Below are 26494 nucleotides of genomic sequence, written 5' to 3'. Positions count from 1 at the left end.
TCTGCCAGAGCCGCCAACCAGACAGGATCTGCCAGAGCCGCCAACCAGACAGGATCTGCCAGAGCCGCCAACCAGACAGGATCTGCCAGAGCCGCCAACCAGACAGGATCTGCCAGAGCCGCCAACCAGACAGGATCTGCCAGAGCCGCCAACCAGACAGGATCTGCCAGAGCCGTCAGCCAGCCATGAGCGTCCAGATCTGTCAGCCAGACATGAGCGTCCAGATCCGTCAGCCAGCCATGAGAAGCCGGATCCGTCAGCTAGCCATGAGCAGCCAGATCCGTCAGCCAGCCATGAGCCGTCATCCAGCCAGGATCTGCCCATTATCCTGGTGCTGCCCCTTATCCTGGTGCTGCCCCTTATCCTGGTGCTGCCCCTTATCCTGGTGCTGCCCCTTAGTCCGGTGCTGCCCCCTAGTCCGGTGCTGCCCCTTGGTCCGGTGCTGCCCCTTAATCCAGTGGGGTTAATGTGGAGGGTGGTCATTTGGGGGAGGCTACGTAAGCGGGTAGTGACTAAGGTGGGGTGGGGACCACGACCAGTGCCGGAGCCGCCGCCGTGGAAGGACGCCCACCCAGACCCTCCCCTAGACTATGTGCTGGTGCGCCCGGAGTTCGCACCTTAAGGGGGGGTTATGTCACGCCCTGGCCTTAGTATTATTTGTTTTCTTTATTATTTTAGTTAGGTCAGGGTGTGACATGGGGTATGTGTGTGTTTGGGGTATTATATGGTAGAGGTGGTGTTGGTTGTAGTGTATGGGTTTGTGTTGAGTGTATGTATCTAGCTGTGTCTATGGGTGTGTGTAGTTTTTTAGGAAAGTCTATGGTTGCCTGAATGGGTTCTCAATTAGAGACAGCTGGTTTCTGTTGTCTCTAATTGGGAACCATATTTAAGGCTGCCATAGGCTTTAGCTGTTTGTGGGTCTATGTATATGTCGAACGTAAATAGTGTGTGTGTGTGCACTTGCGTTTTAAGTTTCACGATCGTTTGTTGTTTTGCTAGTGTGTATAAGTGTTACGTGTTCATCTTCGTCGTTATAATTAAAGAAGATGTATTCAAGTCATGTTGCGCCTTGGTCCTCTCATTCATGTCAACACGATCGTGACACCTCATGAGAACCCGTTTCATCATAGCGCTTGCTGCTTTTTGCAACTGCACTTGAAGAAACTTTCAAAGTTCTTGACATTTTCCGTATTGACTTCATGTCTTAAAGTAATGATGGACTGTCCTTTCTCTTTACTTATTTGAGCTGTTCTTGCCATAATATGGACTTGGTCTTTTACCAAATAGGGCTATCTTCTGTATACACCCATACCTTGTCACAACACAACCGATTGGGTCAAACGCATTAAGAAGGAAAGAAATTCCACTAATTAACTTTAACAAGGCACACCTGTTAATTGAAATGCATTCCAGGTGACTACATCATGAAGCTCCCGGGATCACACTCCCGGGTGCTCCCGGAAGTGGCCTCCCGGGTGGCGCAGTGGTCTAGGGCACTGCATCGCGGTGCTAGCTGTGCCACCAGAGTCTCTGGGTTCGCGCCCAGGCTGGGCTGGGTTCGCGCCCAGGCTCTGTCGCAGCCGGCCGCAACCGGGAGGTCCGTGGGCGATGCACAATTGGCATAGCGTCGTCCGGGTTAAGGAGGGTTTGGCCGGTAGGGATATCCTTGTCTCAGTATGTAAAAAAATGTAATATGTAATATGTAAAAAAATGTTTAAAAAAATAAATAAATAAAAAATGTAATAAAATGTATGCACTCTACTGTAAGTCGCTCTGGATAAGAGCGTCTGCTAAATGACTAAAATGTAAATGTAAGCTGGTTGAGAGAATGCCAAGAGTGTGCAAAGCTGTCGTCAAGGCTAAGGGTGGCTACTTTGAAGGAAATATATATTTTGATTTGTTTAACACTGTTATTTCATACTTTTGATGTCTTCACTATTATTCTACAATGTAGAAAATAGTAAAAAATAAAGAAAAACCCTTGAATGAGTAGGTGTATCCAAACTTTTGACTGGTATTGTATATATTTGTTATGCTCTCTACTTGTCAGTGTTCAAAATGGGACATTATTTGTCTTTTTACCTAAACATACAAACACCATCAGATAGAATTCATAGCAATCAGTGCACTGGAATGACATTCAGATGAACTGGAATGGCATTCACTCTCATGGGATGGGTGGCCAAAAATAACTAACTGAAAGCCACACCCCCAATAAGCCACAAATATGACCGCATTGAGGAATATGTCACTGTGATTCTATGGCTATATGCACCATGCCTCTGCTTCATTTGTTAATTTAGCAAACAAGACAACTCCATTTTTTAATCTAGTGCCTTTATCACAGTCAACACACCTATGTTTTAGCTTGAATTAGATTAAAACATAGAATAGCATGAGATTAGCTATAAAACTGCACATTTTAAGCTTTGTCCCATGGCAAAATCTGTATAATTGCAGGAAGTTAGCTGGGTTTTTTTGGTCCCATCCACATTTCTGCAGGCCCACCCACCAACTAATTTATGACTACACTACTGGTATCATATTGCACAAATTGGATTTGTAACATATATGAAATAGATCATGTAGTACACAATTGGATGAAGTAGTACACTGGCTCGTGAGCACCGTTTTCAAAACTAAAATTGTTCGAGAGTGCATCTTTAATTAAAGGCTTCCCACATACAAACTAGGGGTGGATGAAATATGTTAGTCAGCTGAGCTTAAGTCTAGGCACTAGTTTGGGGCTCTAACACAAGTCTTTAGGTCCACCGTTATTTAAGCATAATAATACCATCCCACATGCAAACTAGGGGGGTGGACAGAAGGACATGATGATGAATGAGCTGTCTGATAGGTTGGCAGTGAGGGATCCCTCTGCTGAAGGGTGCAGTGTAAAAGAACACATCACATAAAAGAAGGGCACAAACAGCAGAATAACGACTGACACTTTCACTGGCTCGGCCAAACCCCATTACAACGATGGATCACGGATCAATTACCAATCAGTTACACAAAAGACAGCAACAACACAGAACACTGCTTAGTCTTTCATTCCTTTCATCAATAAAAACATCAGCCGTTTTTAATTGTTGATTTCAAACACACAAAGACACAGTGTGTCTACGACATGCTTTCTCCTGCGTGCATTTACAGTGTAACGCCTTCAAGACTGTGTAATCCTCAAATGCTGAACCTCTGAGCTGGCCATTCCAGTAAGGTTAATAATATTATATAATAGTATAGACTGTGGGAGATGAAGGAGGGTAAGGATCACACAGAACTACATGGTGAAAATAGAAATATCAAACCTCAAAAGCTTCTACTCCTACTGCTGTTTCAACCCACTATTCCTTCCTTCCCTCCACGATGTGAATTTCCGTGTATGCCCCTCCCCTGGAGAAGTAACCCTGGAAACAAACTTCCATCCAAAGAACCCAAAGCAATATGCTCCTCCCCTTCCTAAACGAACACAGAGCTGAAAATGAAATAACAGATTTGAATAAATACTTTGTCTATAAATATAGGTTTTAGATCAGAGAGGGGTTGCGGTTAGAGGGTTAGAGCACTGGGGAGTGAGAGCTAGGGGGAACGCCCTAGAGAGAGCCATAAGGATGTGCGTCGCTGAGTGAAACAATATCCCCCTTTAACAGTCAAAATGACATTCAGTGGAATCTGAGACAGGGCACATAGGCAGCACCAGCCAGAGGGCATGTAGTCTGAGCCTGGGTAGAGGCAAGGATAGTCTGGGGCTGAGGCAAGGGTATGAGTTTGGGGCAGAGGCTGAGACTGGGGTTGGAGCTTGGGCTTTGTCTAACTTTTTTTTCCCACTACTTGGAAGAGTCCTTCAGATGACGAGATACAGAGAGAAGAGGTTAGATAAAGCTCACTCCCTCCGCCCCTTGTTCTTATCCATTAAAACAGATACATGCCCACTCACTCTCACTCAGAACATTGAATCCTTGATAAGACTTTAGTGTTTGAGAATAGTAGTCATAGACTATCTATCTGTCTGTCTGTCTGTTTTCACTCTCCCTGTGTCACGTCCTGACCATAGTTCTTATGTGTTTTGCTTGTTTAGTGTTGGTCAGGACGTGAGCTGGGTGGGAATTCTATGTTGTGTGTCTAGTTTGTCTGTTTCTATGTCCAGCCTAATATGGTTCTCAATCAGAGACAGCTGTCAATCGTTGTCCCTGATTGAGAATCATATATAGGTGGCTTGTTTTGTGTTGGGGATTGTGAGTGGTTGTTTCCTGTCTTTGTGTTTTGTCTGCACCAGCCAGGACTGTGACGGTTAGTTTGTTTTGTCATTTTGTATAGTGTCTTGTTTTGTGTTAATTAAATCATGGAAAATTACCACGCTGCACATTGGTCCTCAGATCCTTCTCGCCTCTCCTCGTCTGAGGAGGAGGACGACTTAGACTGCCGTTACACCCTGTCTGCTTAGGCCTACTGACTGACTCCCCTCCAACAGAGAATGTTCCAACAATGTTCCAACAGAGAATTCACTCTGTTAGAGTTAAATTAACACCCAGTAGTGTAAAATAACCCCAGTGTTGGTGTTAATAACCAGAGTTATTGTTTTACACTGTGGAGAGTAAAACAGTCCCATCAAACTACACCCATCATTACCATATTTCCCAGCATGCTATGCATATACATTGATTGATTATCTTATGCTACACAGAGATAATAAATACATTTTTTCAAGATAAATAACACATTTTTCTAAACAAATCCAATCAGTTAGTTACATTTATTGCACGCGTCACTGAAATGGTTGTTCCGGTTTAAATGGTTTAGGTTGTCTCCTTTCCTAACCCTGGTAGTCATTCTGAATGCAAGTTGTGGTTGAATAAAAACTCTGTCTGAATTCCAAAAGGAAGTAGACATCACTTTGCTAGGCAGCATAATGTGACTTGCAGGCCTGATGATGCCTGTAATTTGTATACCAGGATTTTCCTACCACCATTCTGTTAGGGGAAAACTAGGCCATCAAAGCAATTGATATATGATATATGTGATGTATTGTCATCAAGTAAAATTTGTAATGATAACATTCACCTAGGTACTAATTTGATGAAAGCCACAGGCTTTTAAAAGGCAAGAATTCAACAACTATCTCTCTGTCACTAACAAATACAGTCATGGGCGGTAACTCTACAATTCACTCGAAAAGAAAAGGCACCATATGCAAATTAGGCTTCACACCAGATAGTGCTAAAATAACACCCAAAATCACTTACTGTAACAGTGTTTTTGCATACCACTTATAGGAGTTGACTCTAGATTAACACTAGCGTTGAATAGAAATGACACTGAGTATTACCTACCCCATAGTGTTCAATTTGAGTAACACTGGCAAGTTTAATGCAGTGTTGATTTCCTACACTACGAAGTGTTACAAAACACTCAAAATGGAACACTATAATCAGAGCACTATGTAGAGTGGGACCATATGTTGTCTGAGATAGTGTCAAAATGTAAGTGGCAGTGGTTTAGTAGCCTGGTCCCAGATCTGTTTGTGCCGTATAGCCAACTACTAGGTCATTGGTTACAAACAGTACAAACAGATCTGCGACAAGGCTAGTGTCGAGGTCTAAACTCTGAAGCAAGTAGCAGATCAGAGTAATTTTCTGATGCCTGGTCTGATGCCTTGCAACGTGGTCATAGCCAACAACTCCATCAGGCTAAGAGAGATTTTAATTTATTAAATTTTTTATGGTTGTCTCCTGTGTCTGTGTTTGTCGCGCCACACGGGACTGTCTCGGTTTGTTTGTACGTTCGTTCTTTTGTGTAGTCTGTTTTTCCTGTTCGTGCGTTCTTCGTTTCATGTAAGTTCTTACGTTCAGGTCAGTCTACGTCGTTTGTTATTTTGTTTAGTATCAAGTATAGTTCGTTTTTTGTCTTCTTTAAATAAATCATGTCATTTCACAACGCTTTGGTCGAATCCCTGCTCCTCCTCTTCGGATGAAGAGGAGGAGGAAATCCGTTACAGAGACAACACAACACTACATAAAGAGAGACCTAAGACAACATCATAGCAAGGCAGCAACATATGACAACACAGCATGGTAGTGACACAACATAACAACAACATGGCAGCAACACAACATGGTAGCAGCACAAAACATGGTACAAACATTATTGGGCACAGACAACAGCACAAAGGGCAAGAATGTAGAGACAACAATACATCACACAAAGCAGCCACAACTGTCAGTAAGAGTGTCCATGATTGAGTCTTTGAATGAAGAGATTGAGATAAAACTGTCCAGTTTGACTGTTTGTTGCAGCTCGTTCCAGTCGCTAGCTGCAGCGAACTGAAAAGAGGAGCCACCCAGGGATGTGTGTGCTTTGGGGACCTTTAACAGAATGTGACAGAGATTTGAAAAAAAATTAGATGACTATGAAACAATTCTACAAGGTGCCATTTGAGAGGAATAGTGACAGAATGAAGGAGCTGTGGTACCAGTATGTCCAGGTAGGAACTGTGGTACCAGTATGTCCAGGTAAACCATTGGTGTGCACATGGTATATAGTACAGGGAGTTTTACTGTACTTCAATGATGCCTATATATACTTCTTGAAGTTGTAGATACCCATAAGAACAGAAAACATTTCTACATTACTAAACTGTCTGATTCTAGAATAGGCTATGCAAAACTAACTTTATATTTTCTGTGTTACTATATAGAGAATGATGGAGCTGGAAGGACATGAAATGACCCACATTCTTGTTTCTGTGGACGAGGCTGGGTTCAATCTGGCCAAAGGCAGGGGACGTGGCCGCAATCTCATTGGACACTAAGCCACAATTGGCACACCAGGCCAACGTGGGGGCAATATTATAATGTGCTCTGCCATTTCTGAGAATGGTGTGAGCAAACATATTCCACACATTGGGCCCGATAACACCCAACTTCTCCTGGCCTTCCTAAATACACTTTACAGAGACCTAACACCAGAACATCAAAGAGGTTTAGATAGACCAGATTTGCCAAATTATGTAATTGTGTGGGATAATGTCAGCTTCCACCGAACCAACATTGTTAGGGAATGGTTTGCTGCGTATGAATAACAATGGAGTTCCTTCCACCATCCTCCCCATTCCTGAATCTGATAAAAGAGGTTTGTTCAGCATGGAGGTGGAAAGTATAAACTATCGGGCACAAGATCAGATGTCTCTGTTAGATGCCATGAATGCTGTTTGTGAGGACATCACAGGCGATCACTGCAGGGGACGGTTGCGCCACGCAAGGACATTTTTCCCCCGGTGCATCGCAAGGGAAAAACATCAGATGTGATGTTGATGAAAATCTCTGGCCAGACCAACAAGAGCGACAGGATGTCCACCAAGAAGATGGGAACTTGTAGTGTTACGTACTGTGAGGAGGTACAATATATATATTTTTACAGAACTACCGCAGGTTTTTTTACTGTTGCGTTTTTTTTTTTTGGCATGCATGTCATTTTGTGGCAAAATTTCTGTCCACTATATATGACTTTACATGTAAGAAATATAAAAAAATGGACATGCAAATGTGAATTTTCTGTTTACATGTAACACATTGCTGCAAACAATAAATGTACTGTATGCATACAAATGTGCATATCATTTTTCTGTGTTCCTCAGTATTGACTTTTCCCAGTAAACTTTTCCCTACTGTTGAGATCGGTATCTAAAAAGCTCAGTGTGATAACACAATAGCATTTAGCTAGACAAAACTGACCTTCTGGTATAGTACAGTAAGCAGTCATGTCAACAAAAAAGTAGAACAAAACTGAAATTTGGTGAAAAAACATCTAAAAATGTTGATCAGTAAGGCTGTCACGACCTCCGCCGAAGTTGGTCCCTCTCCTTGTTCGGGCGGCGTTCGGCGGTTGACGTCACCGGTCTTCTAGCCATCGCCGCTCCACCTTTCATTTTCCATTTGTTTTGTCTTGGTTTTCCGCACACCTGGTTCACATTCCCTCATCTGACTAAATGTATATAACCCTCTGTTCCCCCCCATGTCTGTGTGTGGAATTGTTTGTTACGTGTGGTTCGCATCAGGCTGGTTTGCGCCGTGTATGTGTTTGACCCGTGTGTTTTGTTTATTGTACCGTTAGTGTACTTTAAGCGTTATCGCTGTTTTCCTTGGGCATGAATAAAGTGCGTCTGTTATCACCCATCTCTGCTCTCCTGCACCTGACCTACCTTCAACCAGTTGCGCACATAGTGGCAAAGGCTCACACGATGATTAAAAAAAGCGTTTAATTTTGGTGGCATTGGCCAATTTACTGACACAATAACTAGGTTTTGAAGCATGTTTTAAATGTTTTGTGGGAGTTACTACATTTTGCAGACATGCAATAGAGTTGTGATGTCTCATCAAACAGTTGTGACTATTGCACTTACAGTTTAGAGAATGTTAAGACCGTTTCAAAAAATTAACCAAAGTGATTGAGAAAAACTGTAAATCCCCTTCCCCTCAATTTCCCTTCTCTCTTTCTCCAACCCTCTTCTCTCCTTTCTGCTGATCGTCCTGCGTCGAGCCAGATTCTGTACTGCAGCTGAATGAGCTGAACACACACCTGGCTGCAACCACAGCAAAGTGAGGGAGGTGACTGACTAGTAATGAAGTCATGTCTTCTGTGGCACACACACACACAGTCACCTGCGACAGCCAGCCAGTGAGACAGACACTCAGCAGCGAGACAGCCTGATGGTTGGAACAAGGAGGCTTTTAAAAATAGTGAGCTCAGAGATAAGATGAACTAATGGTACTAATATTCTGGGAAACTCACAAAGCTCTGGGAAATAGCTTCTGGAGAATGTGTGTTTGTGTGTGTCCCGTTCTTGGGCTGGGACCTGCAGAATGTGACCCATGTGCACAGTGTGTGTGTGTGTGTGTGTTTCCCTCCTCTCCCTATAACATGTTTTTCAGTGTGGAGTTTACATTGAACCGTCAAATGTCAAGGCACTGGTCATGAAATAAATGATTATATTAGCCCCCATCTCTCTCCATGGCCATTCAATCAGCCAGATAACTGATTTCAAATGTCAACGTCTGCCATTATCATGCACGCCAGTAGAAATTCCTACTCATCTTCAGTGAAAGAGCGCATTGTGAATCAAACAAACACTGCCTACTCGCCGAGTTGAGAAAAAAAAAGGGGGAAAGGATAGGAGAAAGTGGGTGATTGAGTCAGTGGCTGAGCGCTCCCGTCCCACTCCGTAGACATCACCGTGCTCTACCGACTCCCGCCGGATCGGTGACTGACTGCGCGCTGGACCAAAGAAGTGAGGCTCGAGAGGCGGGGTTTATGCAAATGAGGCGCAGTGAGGAGACGCTCGAGCTTCAGTGAGACAGGACGAGCACTTTGTGAACACCACTTTCTTTGATCATTCGTCGATAAAAAAATATAATCGCAACATGGCTTCAAAGTGCCCCAAGTGTGACAAGACTGTGTATTTTGGTAAGTTACTTGATTTCCTGACTCTAATCTGTGCACATGGTTAGTTGAGATTTATTCGCGAAATGACACCCGTGGGAAAGGATGCAAAGACTGCAACCTGCTACAGCTAGGCTAGCCACGTTATTATGTAGAACATGTCCTTACCCAAAATCACGACATTTGTGGGTAGGCCTACAAGTTGGCACAGTTTGGCATTTTTTACAATAGCTAGCTAACGTTACTGTCATCACGACTAATTATCAAAGAGGACCAGCTTTTCTAAGCAGTAGTAAGTCTCTGCTTTGTTGTAAAAAAACGAATGATGCTAGCTAATATATCAAGTAAATTAAATGACTGGATTTGTTAATTGACTATACTCCATAGATTATTTTCTAAATCCTACATGGTCCTTTAGTGTTCAGCCTGGCACGTTCCTAACAATCCTAAGGGTTACCCACGTTTAGAACAACAGTCTAGTGGGCAAATCCTATGCAGTGTAAATACTAGAATGATAGTAGAGGATTGGACTAGCTAACGTTAGTGCCCGAAGAACATCCATTCAATCTCACAATAACATCCTTGCCGAAATATGGGACATTTGTATGTATGCATTAAAAAGATTTTTTTTTCAATCCTAAAATATTAACTGAATCGCTCAGTTGACACAGAACTAGGACATAGCAGTAGTACATTTGTTTTGCTTGGGATATATACGCATATGGAAGCTTTGGAGGTTGCCGCTCAGTCAGTGTCCTTGCTCACTCAGTCAGTGCCAAGTGTGTGATAATGCCATATGCTGAAAATACTCAATATGAAGGGAGGCAGTGTAGCCTAATTTTGTGGTCAAGCTGTTTCAGATGTACCAAACCTGCTGTTCTGTAAACCATATGCCCAGTCTGGACCACAAAGATACCAAACAACTACTTTGGCAGTGTAGAACTGTGATTTACACACACACACACACACACACACACACACACACACACACACACACACACACACACACACACACACACACACACACACACACACACACACACACACAGATAAGTTTGTCATGATTAAATCAATCACCTGATCGCAGTGTGTGTGTGCTTGTGTTTTGCTGTCATCATGGAAAAAACACAGTTATTCCTGGCTAGTTTTTATCCTATCTCTAACGACATCAAACACACACACACGCACACGCACACGCACACGCACACACACACACACACACACACACACACACACACACACACACACACACACGCCATCTAGTACAGTGCTTGAAATGGTCATGGGTTCCAAATCAATTAAGTGGATGCGCCTGTTATATAATAACAAGTGGTGCACATGGCAGCTGCTCCTCATCCTATGGGCCAATAGGGCTGTGACGGGCATGGCATTTTGGATGACAGTTATTGGTCTACCAAATAACCGTGGTCATCGTAATTTCCATTCGGATAACAAAACAAAAACAATTTTAAAGAAAATAAATATTTATTTTAAAGACATTTTCTATTCTCTTCCGCACCTGACTGTATGTGCTGCTGCTGCAGGGAGGCATTGCCTAGGCAAGCAAAGACTGGTTTGCTAAAACACCTTGCTTGTTTCAGCAAGGTGCAACAAAGTTTCATCACGTTGTAGAGTCCATGTTACCTCAGAAACGGACTCAACAGCACAAACGCCCGGGCGTCCCGTCTTCAGTCGGTTGTGCGTTCCACACAACAACAACAAAAAACTATGTTTTTTTAAATAACGGTTATGACTGTTATTTTATTTTGATGACGGTCTTCATCCAAAACCGTCAGTTACACGGTTATACGGTAATTGTGCCAGCCACACTCCCTCAAGTCAGACAACTAGAAGCATACAGGTGTAGGATCTTCATTTGAGACAGTTTGCTGGAAAGGTTAATTATTATGTGAATTGTAATTAATGGTCATTTTTGTAGGGCTGATACATTTTTTGTAAGGGAAAATCAAATTAAAAACTTCAGAAGCCTTTTTTAAACCTCAAATGCACTGGAACAGTGGTCACCAACTGGTCGATCCTGATTGACTGGTCAATTTCCAAGGCATTTCTAGTCAATTGCCAAACAGTTCTGTAAAAAACAACTATGATAAAGCCTTGCTTTCCTTTCCTTTTTGTTTTGTTTTTGTCTCGTGCTGTTGCCTGTAGGTGCATCCGATTCAGCTGCCCTGTGCGCCAGATTGGCAAAGTTTTCCCATTTTGAATCATTTCATGTGTCTGAAGGTACAAACTCTGCCTTCCCGGCAGGCCCGGAGAGCAAATCAAGTGCACTATAGGCCTACCGGTGGCCAATCGGATGGCTCAGATTAACGTGTCTGCAGTAGCGAGCCAGGCTTAAAAGAAAGCTACAGCAAAGTTTATACTGTGAGATTTCAAACCTTTTAAAACCCATGACTAGAGAGGCTGTCAACGAACACAGCAAAGTGCTGCTGTTTTTATAATGTTGTTGTTTAACTTCTTACTCAATACTGTCAAAAAAATGTATTCAACACTTTTCTAGGCTATTAAAATGTGCGTTCTTCCAACACTGCAGCGGTAATGAATGACAAGGAAAGTGTATCTATAGGCTTGCGTTGTTATCATTAGAGGCTTGGGTCTTTATTAGTATCGGGGAATATTTCACTTTCTCTGTTCATAGGAGTAACAACATGAATTAGTGCAGAAGACCGAAATAATGCGGTGCGACTCGAGTTTCGCCATCAGCTGGAAGACGGTGACCCTTTTTGGTCAGCGGAGGAAAGGGAGAACGGAGGGACGTTGAGAGGCGGGCCCTCAGTCTGCTGCTCTCTCCCTCCGCTGAGACTGACCATCAGATGCAGGCACCATCAGCCGAGTAAAGTATTTAAATGTATGCTCACTCAGCTGTGCCTCACAAGTAATACAACAACGGTTACCTGAACGCTCATCTGAGGCCCGCTAATCGTTAGCTGTCTTATCGGCTGCTATCTGAACAAAACCCCACTACACGGAACCTACCGACGGAAACGCACGAGGTATCTACAAACAGACCTCCATCCTATGCTGCTACCGATAGCCATATACCCGGCCAGCTGTCTGGATCGCCACGACCCCAACCAACCTCTACTCACTGGACCCTTATTTATCACTTGATTAAGCTTGCCTCTCCTTAATGTAAATATGCATTGTCCATTGCTGTTCTGGTTAGTGTTTATTGGCTTATTTCACTGTAGAGATTCTAGCCCTGCTCTCTATACCATATCCAACCCTGCAGTTCCACCACCCACATATGCGATGACATCACCTGGTTTCAATGATGTTTCTAGAGACAAGATCTCTCTCATCATCACTCAATACCTAGGTTTACCTCCACTGTATTCACATCCTACCATACCTTTGTCTGTACATTATTCCTTTAAACTATTTTATCGCCCCCAGAAACTTCCTTTTACTCTCTGCTCTGGTAGCTCTAGGCGACCAATTCTCATAGCTTTTAGCCGTACCATTATCCTACTTCTCCTCTGTTCCTCTGGTGATGTAGAGGTGAATCCAGGCCCTGCAGTACCTGGCTCCACTCCTATTCCCCAGGCGCTCTCTTTTGATGACTTCTGTAACCGTAATAGCCTTGGCTTCATGCATGTTAACATTAGGAGCCTCCTCCCTAAGTTTGTTCTGTTCACTGCTTTAGCACACTCTACCAACCCGGATGTTTTAGCCGTGTCTGAATCCTGGCTTAGAAAGACCACCAAAAATTCAGACATTTTTATCCCCAATTACAATATTTTCAGACAAGATAGAACGGCCAAAGGGGGCGGTGTTGCAATCTACTGCAAAGACTGCCTGCAGAGTTCTGTTATACTATCCAGGTCTGTTCCCAAACAATTTGAACTTCTACTTTTAAAAATCCACCTCTCTAAAAACAAGTCTCTCACCGTTGCCGCCTGCTATAGACCACCCTCTGCCCCCAGCTGTGCTCTGGACACTATATGTGAACTGATTGCCCCCCATCTATCTTCAGAGCTCGTGCTGCTAGGTGACCTAAATTTGAACATGCTCAACACCCCAGCCACCCTACAATCTAAGCTTGATGCCCTCAATCTCACACAAATTATTAATGAACCTACCAGGTACCACCCTAATTCCGTAAACACGGGTACCCTCATAGATATCATCCTAACAAACTTGCCCTCCAAATACACCTCTGCTGTTTTTAACCAAGATCTCAGCGATCACTGCCTCATTGCCTGCATCCGTAATGGGTCAGCGGTCAAACGACCTCCACTCATCACTGTCAAACGCTCCCTGAAACACTTCAGCGAGCAGGCCTTCCTAATTGACCTGGCCGGGGTATCCTGGAAGGATATTGATCTCATCCCGTCAGTAGAGGATGCCTGGTCATTTTTTAAAAATGCCTTCCTCACCATCTTGAATAAGCATGCCCCATTCAAGAAATTTAGAACCAGGAACAGATATAGCCCTTGGTTCTCTCCTGACCTGACTGCCCTTAACCAACAGAAAAACATCCTATGGCGTTCTGCATTAGCATCGAACAGCCCCCGTGATATGCAACTTTTCAGGGAAGCCAGAAACCAATATACACAGGCAGTTAGAACAGCCAAGGCTAGCTTTTTCAAGCAGAAATTTGCTTCCTGCAACACAAATTCAAAAAAGTTCTGGGACACCGTAAAGTCCATGGAGAATAAGAACACCTCCTCCCAGCTTCCAACCGCCCTGAAGATAGGAAACACTGTCACCACCGACAAATCCACTATAATTGAGAATTTCAATAAGCATTTTTCTACGGCTGGCCATGCTTTCCACCTGGCTACCCCTACCCGGGACAACAGCACTGCCCTCCCCTCTGCTACTCGCCCAAGCCTTCCCCATTTCTCTTTCTCCCAAATACAGTCAGCTGATGTTCTTAATGAGCTGCAAAATCTGGACCCTTACAAATCAGCCGGGCTAGATAATCTGGACCCTTTCTTTCTAAAACTATCTGCTGAAATTGTTGCCACCCCTATTACTAGCCTCTTCAACCTCTCTTTCGTGTCGTCTGAGATACCCAAAGATTGGAAAGCAGCTGCGGTTATCCCCCTCTTCAAAGGGGGGGACACCCTTGACCCTAACTGCTACAGACCTATATCTATCCTACCCTGCCTTTCTAAGGTCTTCGAAAGCCAAGTCAACAAACAGATTACCGACCATTTCGAATCACACCACACCTTCTCCGCTATGCAATCTGGTTTCAGAGCTGGTCATGGGTGCACCTCAGCCACGCTCAAGGTCATAAACGATATCGTAACCGCCATCGATAGGAAACAATACTGTGCAGCCGTATTCATTGACCTGGCCAAGGCTTTTGACTCTGTCAATCACCACATCCTCATTGGCAGACTCGACAGCCTTGGTTTCTCTAATGATTGCCTCGCCTGGTTCACCAACTACTTCTCTGATAGAGTTCAGTGTGTCAAATCGGAGGGTCTGTTGTCCGGGCCTCTGGCAGTCTCTATGGGGGTGCCACAGGGTTCAATTCTTGGACCGACTCTCTTCTCTGTTTACATCAATGATGTCGCTCTTGCTGCTGGTGATTCTCTGATCCACCTCTACGCAGACGACACTATTCTGTATACTTCTGGCCCTTCTTTTGACACTGTGTTAACAACCCTCCAGGCGAGCTTCAATGCCATACAACTCTCCTTCCGTGGCCTCCAACTGCTCTTAAATACAAGTAAAACCAAATGCATGCTCTTCAACCGATCGCTGCCTGCTCCGGCCCGCCTGTCCAACATCACTACTTTGGACGGCTCTGACTTAGAATATGTGGACAACTACAAATACCTAGGTGTCTGGTTAGACTGTAAACTCTCCTTCCAGACCCACATCAAACATCTCCAATCCAAAGTCAAATCTAGAATTGGCTTCCTATTCCGCAACAAAGCATCCTTTACTCATGCTGCCAAACATACCCTTGTAAAACTGACCATCCTACCAATCCTCGACTTCGGTGATGTCATTTACAAAATAGCCTCCAAAACCCTACTCAATAAATTGGATGCAGTCTATCACAGTGCCATCCGTTTTGTCACCAAAGCCCCATATACTACCCACCACTGCGACCTGTACACTCTCGTTGGCTGGCCCTCGCTTCATACTCGTCGCCAAACCCATTGGTTCCAGGTCATCTACAAGACCCTGCTAGGTAAAGTCCCCCCTTATCTCAGCTCGCTGGTCACCATAGCAGCACCTACCCGTAGCACGCGCTCCAGCAGGTATATCTCTCTAGTCACCCCCAAAACCAATTCTTCCTTTGGACGCCTCTCCTTCCAGTTCTCTGCTGCCAATGACTGGAACGAACTACAAAAATCTCTGAAACTGGAAACACCTATCTCCCTCACTAGCTTTAAGCACCAGCTGTCAGAGCAGCTCATAGATTACTGCACCTGTACATAACCCATCTACAATTTAGCCCAAACAACTACCTCTTTACCTACTGTATTTATTTATTAATTTATTTTGCTCCTTTGCACCCCATTATTTCTGTCTCTACTTTGCACTTTCTTCCAATGCAAACCAACCATTCCAGTGTTTTTTTTAGTTTTTATTTTACTTGCTGTGTTGTACTCACTTCGCCTCCATGGCCTTTTTATATTTTTATTTATTTATACATATATCTGTTTGCCTTCACCCCCCTTATCTCACCTCACTTGCTCACATTGTATATACTGTAGACTTATTTTTTTCACTGTATTATTGACTATATGTTTGTTTTTACTCCATGTGTAACTATGTGTTGTTGTATGTGTCGAACTGCTTTGCTTTATCTTGGCCAGGTCGCAATTGTAAATGAGAACGTGTTCTCAATTTGCCTACCTGGTTAAATAAAGGTTAAATAAAAATAAATAAATAAATAAAATAAAATATATTACCGGTGTGATCATATAGCCTAGCTCAAATGTTTACATATTTAAAATAAAAAATGCTCTGAATAACAATGCATTGGCAGGGCAATTCAAGCAAAGCCAATATAAGGTGCTAATATATTGGTCTTACTGCACAAACCTCATTGATACAGTACTGTTTTTAGTAGGTTAATGTTGCATAGGCTTACATTTGTCTAAGTCATGTTAAAAAAATCTGAGCAGTTCATCTCAGTTTGCATTTTGACTCAGAAAGTGATTTTGACTTAGAAAAGGTTGGTGACCACTGCACGACACGCTTTAAATGTTCTGCAGGAAAGTTCTTCTGCGAAAGTGTGATCAAATTAACACCCTACATCTGTACAGCAGGCAAATAAGATTTGAGATGAGCACCAAATAATACATTAATACTGGCAATTTTCTAATCTTAGCAGTATTTTGATTGCTCTGCATTTATTAATACTTTTTCTTATGTAACACACAGACAGACACACACAATGCGAGCACACAGAGGAAGGGGAACAGCCTATTGAAGTTATTTTTACCGGGACTGCGTGTGGTGGGGTGAAGTGTTCACATCACAGTTGGGTGGAGTGCTGCCTCCTGCCTGGAGCATGCAGGTTTATCTGCAGTGCAGTATGGGGTTGGTGCTGGGGTTATGTGAACAGCTGATGCTGGGATTGTGTGAACAGCTGATGCTGGGGTTGTGTGAACAGCTGATGCTGGGGTTGTGTGAACAGCTGATGCTGGGGTTGTGTGAACAGCTGATGCTGGGGTTGTGTGACCAGCTGATGCTGGGGTTGTGTGACCAGCTGATGCTGGGGTTGTGTGAACAGCTGATGCTGGGGTTGTGTGAACAGCTGATGCTGGGGTTGTGTGAACAGCTGATGCTGGGGTTGTGTGAACAGCTGATGTTTTTTATTTATTTAATCTTTATTTAACCAGGCAAGTCAGTTAAGAACAAATTCTTATTTACAATGACGGCCTAGGAAGAATGGGTTAATTGCCTTGTTCAGGGGAAGAACGACATATTTCTTCCTTGTCAGCTCGGGGATTCGATCTAGCAACCTTTCAGTTACTGACCCAACGCTCTAACCACTAGGCTACCTGCCACCCCATGTAGGGGATATGTGAACACAAGAGTTGATTCTGGGGATACAGTAGCTGTAACTGACAGCAGTCAGTCAGTGACTAGCCTCAGTGGTTTGCGTCAGAAGTCAGAGTGGGTGAGTGAGTGAGTAACTAACTATAGCAGGGATGGGCAGTGGGGGTGGGGGCCACAACAAATCTGAACTCATCATGAGGGTCTGCAGTGGCTTGCGGGTCTGTGTACCCACATCCATACTCACACATGCAGTCAGCCGGCCCCCCCACCTTGCGAGAAGAACATTTTAGTGGCCCCCTTTTTTACAGCGGGAAAGAAGAGAGAATTTCATGCAATTCTACTCATTTTGCCATTGGACGTACAGAACATGTTGCAGTTTTAAATCAAGTTTGCTGCAATTCCACACATTTTGCCATGGGGCAGAGATACATTATTTTTTTTATATATCTAATTCCCTGCAATTCTGCTAATTTTGCCAAAGGGTGGAGAGAAATGTTGGCCCATGATTATTACAAGTTTAGATAGCTGGCTAGACTAACTTACCTATTTAATTAAATTGTTAGCTGACATTAGCTAATTGAGTGACTGTCAGTGACTGACATAACATGAGAAAAACTCCTGATGTAAAACAACATTTATAAATTGTACCTTGTGTATTCTACTATTCTAACTCTCAACATTAAGTTAAGACCCCGACCTAATAACCCCACCCAACATTTTTTGGATTGTTCTTATTTGGGAGCGGGGGCAGGGCAAAATTGATCTGCGGGCCTACAAAATCTCCTCGGGTCTATTGATCCGTGGGCCTACAAACAAATAACAGTTTTACTGGGAGTAGTTGACGCTGTGGCTAGTCGGAACAGTCAGTGATGAGACTTGTGTGGTTTTGTCTGCATCATACGTGATTATTGGAGATTATACAACGGGTGGGTCTAATCCTGAATGCTGATTGGTTAAAACTGCATTTCAGCCAGTGTCTATTCCACAAGGTACCACCGGCTAAATGTATGACGTTAAAATGCCTATTTACTCTGTTCCATCTGACTCCGCAATCCACTGTCTCATCAGCCCAGCCAGGCAAGTTATAAACTTGATCTCCACTTTAAAAATCATCTAGACATGATCTCATGATCTAGACTAACATTTAGTTTTCAACAGCAGAGATTTTTTATAAACCTTGCAGTCTGTCTCACCGACATTTGCAACATTGTTTCAGTATTCAAATTCGATCTCCAGCTGTCCCATAGTAATGAAAGTGTCAGGAGTCGGGACGAGACAAAAAGGCAGGCAGAATTTCTCAGCCAGTTGAAGTTATGAATCAGCTAGCATCATTTTTATGGATATATACAGTGCCTTCAGGAAGTATTCAGACCCCTTGACTTTTTCCACATTTTGTTACGTTACAGCCTTATTCTGAAATTGATTAGCAATCTACACACAATAACCCATAAAGTCAAAGCGAACACAGGTTTTTAGAAAATGTATAAAAACAGAAATACCTTATTTACATAAGTATTCAGACCCTTTGCTATGAAACTTGAAATTGAGCTCAGGTGCATCCTGTTTTCTTTGATCCATCCTTGAGATGTTTCTACAACTTGATTGGAGACCACCTGTGGTAAATTCAATTAATTAGACATGATTTGGAAAGGCACACACCTGTCTATATAAGGTCCCACAGTTGACAGTGCATGTCAGAGCAAAAACCAAGCCATGAGGTGGAAGGAATTCTTCATAGAGCTCCGAGAGGCACAGATTGTGTTGATGCACAGATCTGGGGAAGGGTAGCAAAACATTTCTGTAACATTGAAGGTCCCCAAGAACACAGTGCCCTCCATCATTTTTAAATGAAAGAAGTTTGAAACCACCAAGACTCTTCCTAGGGCAGAAGGGCCTTGGTCAGGAAGGTGACCAACAACCCGATGGTTACTCTGACAGAGCTCCAGAGTTCCTCTGTGGAGATGGGAGAACCTTCCAGAAGGACAACCATCTCTGCAGCACTCCACCAATCAGGCCTTTATGGTAGAGTGGCTAGACGGAAGCCACTACTCAGTGAAAGACACATGACAACCCACTTGGAGTTTGCAAAAAGGCACCTAAAGACTCTCGGGACCATGAGAAACAAGATTCTCTGCTCTGATGAAACCAAGATTGAACTCTTTGGCCTGAATGCCAAGCGTCACGTCTTGAGGAACCCTGGCACCATCCCCATGGTGAAGCAAGGTGGTGGTAGCATCATGCTGTGGGGATGTTTTTCAGTGGCAGGGACTGGGAGACTAGTCAGGAACGAGACAAAGATGAACGGAGCAAAGTACAGAGATCCTTGATTAGAACTTGCTCCAGAGTGCTCGGGACCTCAGACTGGGGGCGACGGTTCACCTTCCAACAGGACAACGACCCTAAGCACACTGCCAAGACAACGCATGAGTGGCTTCGGAACAAATCTCTGAATGTCCTAGAGTGGCCCAGCCAGAGGCCGAACTTGAACCCGATCGAACATCCCTGGAGATACCTGCAGCAACGCTCCCCATCCAACCTGACAGAGCTTGGAAGGACCTGCAGAGAAGAATGGGAGAAACTCAAATACAGGTGTGCCAATCTTGTAGTGTCATACCAAAGAAGACTCAAGGCTGTAATTGTTGCCAAAGGTGCTTTAACAAAGTACTGAGTAATGGGTCTGAATACTTATGTAATGGTGATATTTACGTTTTTTATTTGTAATACATTTGCTAAAATTTCTAAAAACCCATTTTTGCTTTATGGGGTATTGTGTGTAGATTGATGAGGAAAAAAACTATTGAATCCATTTTAGAATAAGGCTGTAAAATAACAAAATGTGGGAAAAAATCAAGGGATGTGAATAGTTTCCGAAGGCACTGTACAAAGAAATGTAAATTGAAAAAAGGTCAAACGAAATGAAGTGCAACTAGTTTGTTGTCTTTCTTGCTGCAGTTTGAGGTGATTGTGTAAGCTGTGTTGTTGACGACCTCCTCTGAGCAACAGTGTCCTGACGAGTGAGCACATTCTCAATGCCAGTCGAAATCGCTCCTCATTAGTCATTGTTATGGATGTATCCAAATAAATGCCACTAGAAAACAGCTTTAACAAATGCAAATGTGGCTACGTTGCTGTTATTCTGGCTGCACTTTTTGACATGACTGTAAGTTAATCGTAAGAACGTTGCCAGCCAGTATGGCAATGGAACATTTAGAACGAACAACTGGGTCGCGTCCATAGAACGACCAAGAGTAAGTGATGCGGTCTAGTCTGGGCGAGGTGGTTGGAACATCAGGTGGACGTCACAAAGGAATTCTAGAATGCACCTGTGTAGAACGAGCTGGACTTGCTGCCTTGTTACAATACCGCCTAGACAACTCTCTTTAACCACCTTACCTGACTCACTTTAGCTGGAAGCGATTGCTGCTACTGAATGTGCTGTATGGATTCAAGCAGCATGGTGGTTGACATGCGCCTTATCGATTAGGCCTACTATGCACCTTGCGTCCTACTATGGAGAATGGCTATGCCAAAGAAAAATATAAGATCCATTTGGAAAAGGATCATCTTAGCTCAAGCATTTCTACATTGAATTCTATGTTTGCCAGTATATATTTGGCGTTGGCGTCTGTAGAAAAGGACCCGCCTTGCGTTGCCCAATATTGGAACAGCGGGCATTTTATCTATACCTATTTCTCTCTTTCAATCTTTTTTTAAATTCTCTCTCTTCCTTGATACTATAGACTGTCGTTTTAAACCCTTGGTGGTAAGCCACTGTCTGGAATGCAAACTTTTGCTTCGAAAGGAAGTGTTTTATTATTTTCCATTCGTTCTTTATTGGGCTGCTGTTTGCAGATGGTGACATTTAGTCGCCACTAACTTAATACACATGTTGTCTGTAATAGTGGCGTTTTAAAGCCTTTACAATCATCTTATTTCAAATGTATTTTTGGTGTTAAATCTCTGCTTAGCTTGTCTCTACTTATTCATAGTGTTTCTATCCCATGAAGAGAATCTGTACCAGATTAAAGAATCAAGAGTATAAAGTAGGTTGATGTTTGACCTATATTTAGGATTCTCATGAATTTAGGCTAACTTAATGAAATCCAGATACATCCATAATAAAACCTTAGCCCAAGTGTAGGCAGAGAAAGAATGCAGGATGTCCCTTAGCCTAGGTCAGGATGACTTCTTCTTCACTCGTTGATGTGAACTCTTAACTCCCAGAGTGCATGGTGCACATCTGTCAGAAGAGAGTTCCAGTGTTCCAACTGCTGCAGCTCTACCGATGTGAAACCGTATTGGAAATGCACAGGGACTATTGATTGGCGTGACTAGGACAGAGACCCCCAGGGAATTGTGTGTGTCTGTTTGTGTGAGTGCGTGCATGGTGGCACGGCTCAGTAAACCAAACGTGGACCTGAAATAGGCTAAGTGGGCCAATATAATGGCAGGCAGCATCACTTGTGCACAGCATGATAAGTGAAAAACTAGGAAGTGAATGATGCTGTGCTGCCATAAGTCTATTCTATGTTAAATATCTCTCTCTCCATCCCGTAACAATGTGCATATTGCCAAATCATACTTTCGAGATGAAGTGATTAATTTACAATATTAACATAATTTAAATAATAATCATCAAGATTGTCAGTGGGACAATCAGGAACAACAATAATCAAGGGTAAAAAAATCCATACAATGGACAAAACCAATGTCATAGAGGACATGTGCAGGTTGGTTGGTCTGTCAGACACTGTCCCTTCTTTTATGGCAGGCTGCAATGTAGTGCGCTGCCAACCCACAGCTCTATGCGTCATCCACCAACAGGACGGGTAGCCTATCCTCATCAGAGAGGTCTTTGAGCCTCTCTCTCTCTATCCCTCTACATCTCTTTATCCCTCTCTTTAAAATAAAAAAATCATACTCTTTCTCTTTCTAAACCCAGGCCTTAAATTCCTCCCCTGAATCTAAATGAGGGGGCAGGGGGAGCAAGGCGGAATGGGGCGAGTGGAGGGGAATGGAGTGACATGGCTTGGTCTTTATTTAAAGCGAGCCTCTCAAAGTGCCTCCTGTATTATAATGAGTAGCAACACCTCTATTCACACAAGGCTCTTTCTGTCTTTTTCTGTGTATAGTAGCTACACGCATTTATCCTTTCAGGTTGCTAGAATACCTTAGTCCTCCTCTTAGACAGGCTCTCTCAGGGCAGAAGAGAAGGACACCCTATTTCCCACACCGTAGGCTACACACTCATACACACACTGACAGACACACTGAAACACACACACACACACACCGTACACACACAATCTTCTCTTTCTCCCTGTTCATGGTGGAGTACCCTGTTTTCCACTTGGCTGCCCCTGGGGCTGACTGAACGCTCTACATTAGGCCAAGGCTACGTTATGTAATGTAATTTCTTGATTCGGTGCCTCATGTGGCATTGGGTTGCATAATAGCCCCTGTAAAACTATAGCTGGTCAAGGAAGGGCCTTGTTGTCGATCTGTATGCCTCTTCCAGTCACAGTTTGATCCCCTAACAGAGATGACACTATTGCGTCCCAATGGCACCCAATCCCCTATGTATGCACTATTTTTGACCACTGCCAATAGGGAAGTAGTGCACTATATAGGGTATAGGGTGCCATTTGGGACAGACTATGCCATGCCCTTAAAATGTTGGCTCCCGAGTGGCGCAGCGGTCTAGGTTCGATTACAGGCTCAAAATGTCCAGAAACAAATAACTTCTGAAACTCATCAGTCTATTCTTGTTCTGAGAAATGAAGGCTATTCCAAAATCTACCAATTATATGCATATCCTAGCTTCTGGGCCTGAGTAACAGGCAGTTTACTTTGGGCACGCTTTTCATCCGGATGTCAAAATACTGCCCCCTAGCCCAAAGAGGTTTTAAAGAAGCAATAAAACTGGCCTTCTTCAGACTAGTTGAGTATCTGGAGCATCATCATTTGTAGGTTCGATTACAGGCTCAAAATGTCCAGAAACAAATAACTTTCTTCTGAAACTCATCAGTCTATTCTTGTTCTGAGAAATGAATGCTAGTCCATGCGAGGAATTGTCAAGAAACTGAAAATCTCGTACAACGCTGTGTACTACTCCCTTCACGGAACAGCGCAAACTGGCTCTAACCACAATCGAAAGAGCAGTGGTAAGATCTGGTGCACAACTGAGCAAGAGCACAAGTGCATTAGTGTCTAATTTGAGAAACAGACGCCTCAACTCCTTAACGGGCAGCTTCATTAAATAGAACCCGCAAAACACCAGTCTCAACGTCAGCTGTGAAGAGTCAACTCCGGGATGCTGGCCTTATAGGCAGAGTTCCTCTGTCCAGTGTCTGTGTTCTTTTGCCCATCTTAATCTTTTCTTTTTATTGGCCAGTCTGACATATGGCTTTTTCTTTGCAACTCTGCCTAGAAGACCAGCATCCCGGCGGCAGGTAGCCTAGTGGTTAGAGCATTGGACTAGTAACCGAAAGGTTGCAAGATCGAATCCCCGAGCTGACAAGGTAAACATCTGTCGTTCTGCCCCTGAACAAGGCAGTTAACCCACTGTTCCTAGGCCGTCATTTTAATTAAGAATTTGTTCTTAGCTGACTTGCCTAGTAAAATAAAAATTAAATAAATATCTCCTCTATGTGCGCTAGTTAAATAAAGGTTCAATAAAATAAATAAAATCGCAGTCGCCTCTTCACTCTTCACTTCTTTAATCATTACAACAGTTTTCAGCTGTGCTAACATAATTGCAAATTGTTTTCTAATGATCAATTAGCCTTTTATAATGACACACTTGGATTAGCTAACACAACGTGCCATTGGAACATAGGAGTGAGGGTTGCTGATAATGGGCCTCTGTACGCCTATGTAGATATTCCATTCAAAATCTGCCGTTTCCAGCATTAAGAATGTCTACACTGTATTTCTGATCAATTTGATGGTATTTTAATGGACAAAAAATGTGCTTTTCTTTCAAAAACAAGGACATTTCTAAGTGACCCCAAACTTTTGAACGGTAGTGTATTATTTTTATATTAAGACGTCCAATCTGACTGCAGTGAAGCCACTCTAATTTGGTTTTGGTCTAGATGCAGAAAATCATTCATTTACACCCCCCCTACCCCTTTTATCTTCCTTAGCCAATTCCGCTGAACACTACCAACTAGTGTAGTGAACTCAATGCGTCCGAGACCCTTTTATTTAAGCACTTACTGCGCTCACTCTGTGACTCTGTGAAGGTGATGTGAATTTCAAATAGCATTTGGTTCTACAAGTAAACAGCAGCAAGACCACAGGTGCAAAGCAACCTACATACAGTACAATAGGCATCCCAAATGGCACCCTATTCCCTAAATAGCACACTACTATTATCCAGAGCCCTATGGGCCCTGATCAAAAGTAGTGCACTATGTAGGAAACAGGGTGCCATTTGGGAAACATGCTACATCATTAGTAATCATTAGCAGTAAGTCACACAGTCCTGTACCCAGTAGCATTTCAGCCTAGTACTTCTCTGAGAGCTATGTTGACCTGTAGCCCAGACTCTCCAGTTCAGAACACAATGTCCTGGCTGGTTAGTGGTTGCAGATGAGTTGGAGCTGAGGGTGAGAGGCTGTGTTTTCCACATTTAACCCAACCCCTCGGAATCAGAGAGGAGCGGTGGGCTGCCTTAATCGACATCCACATCATCGTCGCCGGAGAACAGCGGGTTAACTGCCTTGCTCAGTCAGAACGGCAGATTTTTACATTGTCAGCTCGGGGATACGATCCAGCAACCTTTCAGTTACTGGCCCAACGCTCCTACCCGCCAGGCTACCTGCCGCCCCGAAAGGTGAACAAGGCAAGGCAGAGAGGCTATGGATATGGTGCTTTCCTCTTGACCAGTACAGACTAGTGTTGCCCGGTACCACGGTAATATCACGGTACCAAAACATCATGATACCAATATCTTTGAATGCCGTAGTACCGTTTCATATGATACTACCACATTTTTCAGCCCTACAGATTGAAAGAACCCGCTGGCGCCTGTTAGAGAATGTTTATAAACTCAGTTGAATTGAAGCAACAGCCACTAGTCTCTTGTATGCACGGGTCCACTTCACTATCTACTTCACTTTCATGCCCACATCACATGTGGCAGCTGTAATCAGCCAGCCCCAGCCCAATCCCCTACCAGCCCACTCTCACTGCTTCTCTCTGTCCACTCTTCATGTACATCTATTCTTCCATCAGTTTTTGAAATAGAATTTAGCAGTGATGGCGAGCGGGGATGCAGACCCTGATGAGTCTTCTGTTGTTAGAGTTGTACATTTGTTACATTGGAACCGCGCGGCGCAAAGCAAGCCATGTTGATAGATTGTATCGTTTCATCGCCTGTTATAACCAAGAGCACAGGCCCAGAGTAGACTTTGCAAGTTGACTGACATGCAGCCTCTGAGTGCCAGAGAGGGAATATGGAGCACCGTTTCGCGACGGGCATGTGTACAGCTTTACAGCCATGAAAACGGCTTGTCTCTAGTGTAAGCGGTACAAAACAATATGACCCATATTACCAGAGATTTTTTTATTTTATTTTTTTACTTTCTATCGGGATTAGCACGCATTTGATATAATTTCACAAACCATGTCGCGGGCCATTTTAAAATAATCCTGTGTCGCTAATTTTTGGTTTGATAACCAACAACGTTGTTCAGTCATGTCACCTAGCTAGCTAAAAATCGGGCACTGTAACTTGACAGTAGGTTAAGGCTAATTTGATTGGCACAGGAAGAAAGGAAAAGAGTCTGCTACATATGAGATGTGCTTTAAAGGTAGGATTCATATAGGCCTAATGTAAACCTAAACTAAATCACAAATCCATTTCTTTCTGGTGCTCCTTAAATTTAGTTTGTGCCTAACATGTTAAAAGTTGGGAGCAGTGTTTGTGGGAATCCCTACTGTTAAACCAGTGACCGACGAAGGGGCGTACACGTCGGCTCTGAACTTCGGCTTGCCTGAAGACATTTTTTGGTGTGCACAAACAGCCGATAAAACCCTTGCCGAGGACCAA

At 43.4% G+C, this 26494-nt stretch overlaps 1 protein-coding gene across 1 annotated transcript in view; it reads left to right on the top strand.

The window, feature by feature from the left end:
- Positions 1-9278: 9278 nt before the first annotated feature.
- Positions 9279-26494, top strand: part of crip2 (cysteine-rich protein 2) — a 68507-nt gene continuing 51291 nt past the window's right edge. The window contains exon 1 of the mRNA XM_055864028.1: positions 9279-9462. Within this exon, the coding sequence (XP_055720003.1) occupies positions 9420-9462 (43 nt within the window). The 5' untranslated portion in view covers positions 9279-9419. The remainder of the gene's footprint in view (positions 9463-26494) is intronic.

The sequence above is a fragment of the Salvelinus fontinalis genome, chromosome 15 (genome assembly GCF_029448725.1).
Source record: "Salvelinus fontinalis isolate EN_2023a chromosome 15, ASM2944872v1, whole genome shotgun sequence".
Lineage (NCBI taxonomy): Eukaryota > Metazoa > Chordata > Actinopteri > Salmoniformes > Salmonidae > Salvelinus > Salvelinus fontinalis.
The sequence above is the reverse complement of the archived record's forward strand: the minus strand, read 5'-3'. Positions and strand labels throughout refer to the sequence as shown.